The 1,957-nt window shown below is 49.9% G+C and overlaps 1 protein-coding gene across 1 annotated transcript; it reads left to right on the top strand.

The window, feature by feature from the left end:
• The first annotated feature begins 619 nt into the window (after nucleotides 1-619).
• LOC122042441 (7-deoxyloganetin glucosyltransferase-like) lies at nucleotides 620-1,520 on the top strand. Its single transcript, XM_042602569.1, has 2 exons — nucleotides 620-961; nucleotides 1,275-1,520. The coding sequence occupies exons 1-2, from the start codon at nucleotides 620-622 to the stop codon at nucleotides 1,518-1,520; spliced, it is 588 nt and encodes a 195-aa protein (XP_042458503.1).
• The last annotated feature ends 437 nt before the right edge of the window (nucleotides 1,521-1,957 follow it).

Below are 1,957 nucleotides of genomic sequence, written 5' to 3'. Positions count from 1 at the left end.
CCTTGAAAGGAGAGACAACTCCTCCACAAGGAAATAAGAGACCAAACTAAGCTTCTTATTTCTATCCTTAGTGACTCCAATTAGAGTAGTGTTCTTGTGATCTACCGAGGCGTCCTAGTGACAGGGGTTAACCGTAACAAGATTTCATAGGGATCTTCTTTATTTGGTACCTAAGATTAGATACTTCAGCTTCCGGCGAATGCATGTTGATGGACAATGAGTAAAGGATAGAATGTGATACATCAATACCACCACAATGAAGCCAAACTCCTAGGACTCTTTATAAACCAAGTCTATTACTTCCTCTTTGCTAGTTCTCATTTCCATTTCCAAACCCCTTTTCTTTAGATAATTTACAATCATCGGTAGTTTAGCTAATCCTAAGTGAGTCATCGCTAGTGCTTATAACTAGTCCTCATGGAATCGATAATCTTTATTACTGACGACGAATCCGTGCACTTGCGGAATCGTAACACTTAACTACAACAATATAATTTTTTTAAAACCAGATCTTTATATCTAAATGTATGAAAGATTTTTTTTCTCAAGTGTTTTTATATATTTGACTACCGAACCACAATAGACCAGGGCAGCAGTAGCAAGAGCAATCTAAAAATCCATGGCTTCACTGACTGCGACTGAACCCCAACCCCTCTCCATTCTTGTTCCCATTCCGCCGCAAGGCCACATCACCCCGTTCCTACGCCTGGCCACCCTCCTCCTCTCTCGCGGCTTCCGCGTCACCTTCGTCCTCACCGAGTACAACGCCCGCCACTTGGCCCAGTCTCGAGGCCACGACTGGGCCACCGCTGGCGGCCCATCATTCCGCGTTGAGACCATCCCTGACGACCTCCCTCCGCCACCTTCGGACAAGCAGGATGTCACGCAGGACATCCTGTCAGTGTACTTGTCCGTGCGCTCCACATGCCTCGCCCCTTCAGGGACCTCATGGCTCGCCTCGGTCACGTGCCAGACGTGCCGCCGGTGACAAGCATCATCTCCAACGAAGGGATGGGGTTCATAGTCGTCGAGGGCTTTGGCATGCTCGTGTTCTTCTTCACGCATAGTGCCTGTGGATGCTAGAGCTACCTCCACTATCCGGATCTCGTCAGTAGAGGCTACACGCCTCAAAGGTAAAAAAAATTCAACTGAATTAAAGAAATAAACTGGAAAAAAATAACAAAATAATTAAGAGAATTTATTTTACAATTATTTATGAGCTAGTAGACGAAAGCTTCTTGAGCAACGGGTACCTGGACACGCCCATCGACTAGATCCCCGTCTTGGAGAACCTCCGCCTGCGAGATTTCCCCACCTTCGTCCGCACCACGAACCCTGATGACGTCATGCTCAATCTTATTGTCTGTCGTGCCACCATCAATGCCCCTCGATGCGCAGGCTTGATCCTCAACACATTCGCCGCTCTTGAGGGTCCAGTTCTCGACACGATCCGTTCCAAGTACCCTAACTTGTACGCCATCGGCCCGCTCCCCTCCTCCCCCGTCTCCTCCTCCCTCTAGCAAGAGGACGTGGATTGCCTCTGGTGGCTGGACGCCCAACCCAACGCCTCCGTCGTCCACGTAAACTTTGGCATCATCGCAGTGGTCACGACATCGCAGCTAAAAGAGTTCGCATGGGGCCTGGTTCGAAGCGGGCACGGGTTCTTGTAGGCAGTGCAGCCGGATCTGTTGCAGGAAAGCGATGCGGCTGTGATAGTGAAGGAGATGACGGCAAAAGTGGGGGATCGGGGCGCAGTGGTGGGGTGGTGTGACCAACAGAGGGTTTTGGCTCACCCAGCGATGGCAACGTTCCTGTCACATTGTGGGTGGAACTCGACACTAGAGAGCGTGGCTGAAGGTAGGCCCATCATATGTTGGCCCTTTTTCGCCGAACAATAAACCAACTGTCGATACTTATGCGTCACGTGGCGTATAGGCATGGAGATCTCCGGGATGCA

The sequence above is a fragment of the Zingiber officinale genome, chromosome 1B (assembly GCF_018446385.1).
Source record: "Zingiber officinale cultivar Zhangliang chromosome 1B, Zo_v1.1, whole genome shotgun sequence".
NCBI classification, from domain to species: Eukaryota; Viridiplantae; Streptophyta; class Magnoliopsida; order Zingiberales; family Zingiberaceae; genus Zingiber; species Zingiber officinale.
The sequence above is the reverse complement of the archived record's forward strand: the minus strand, read 5'-3'. Positions and strand labels throughout refer to the sequence as shown.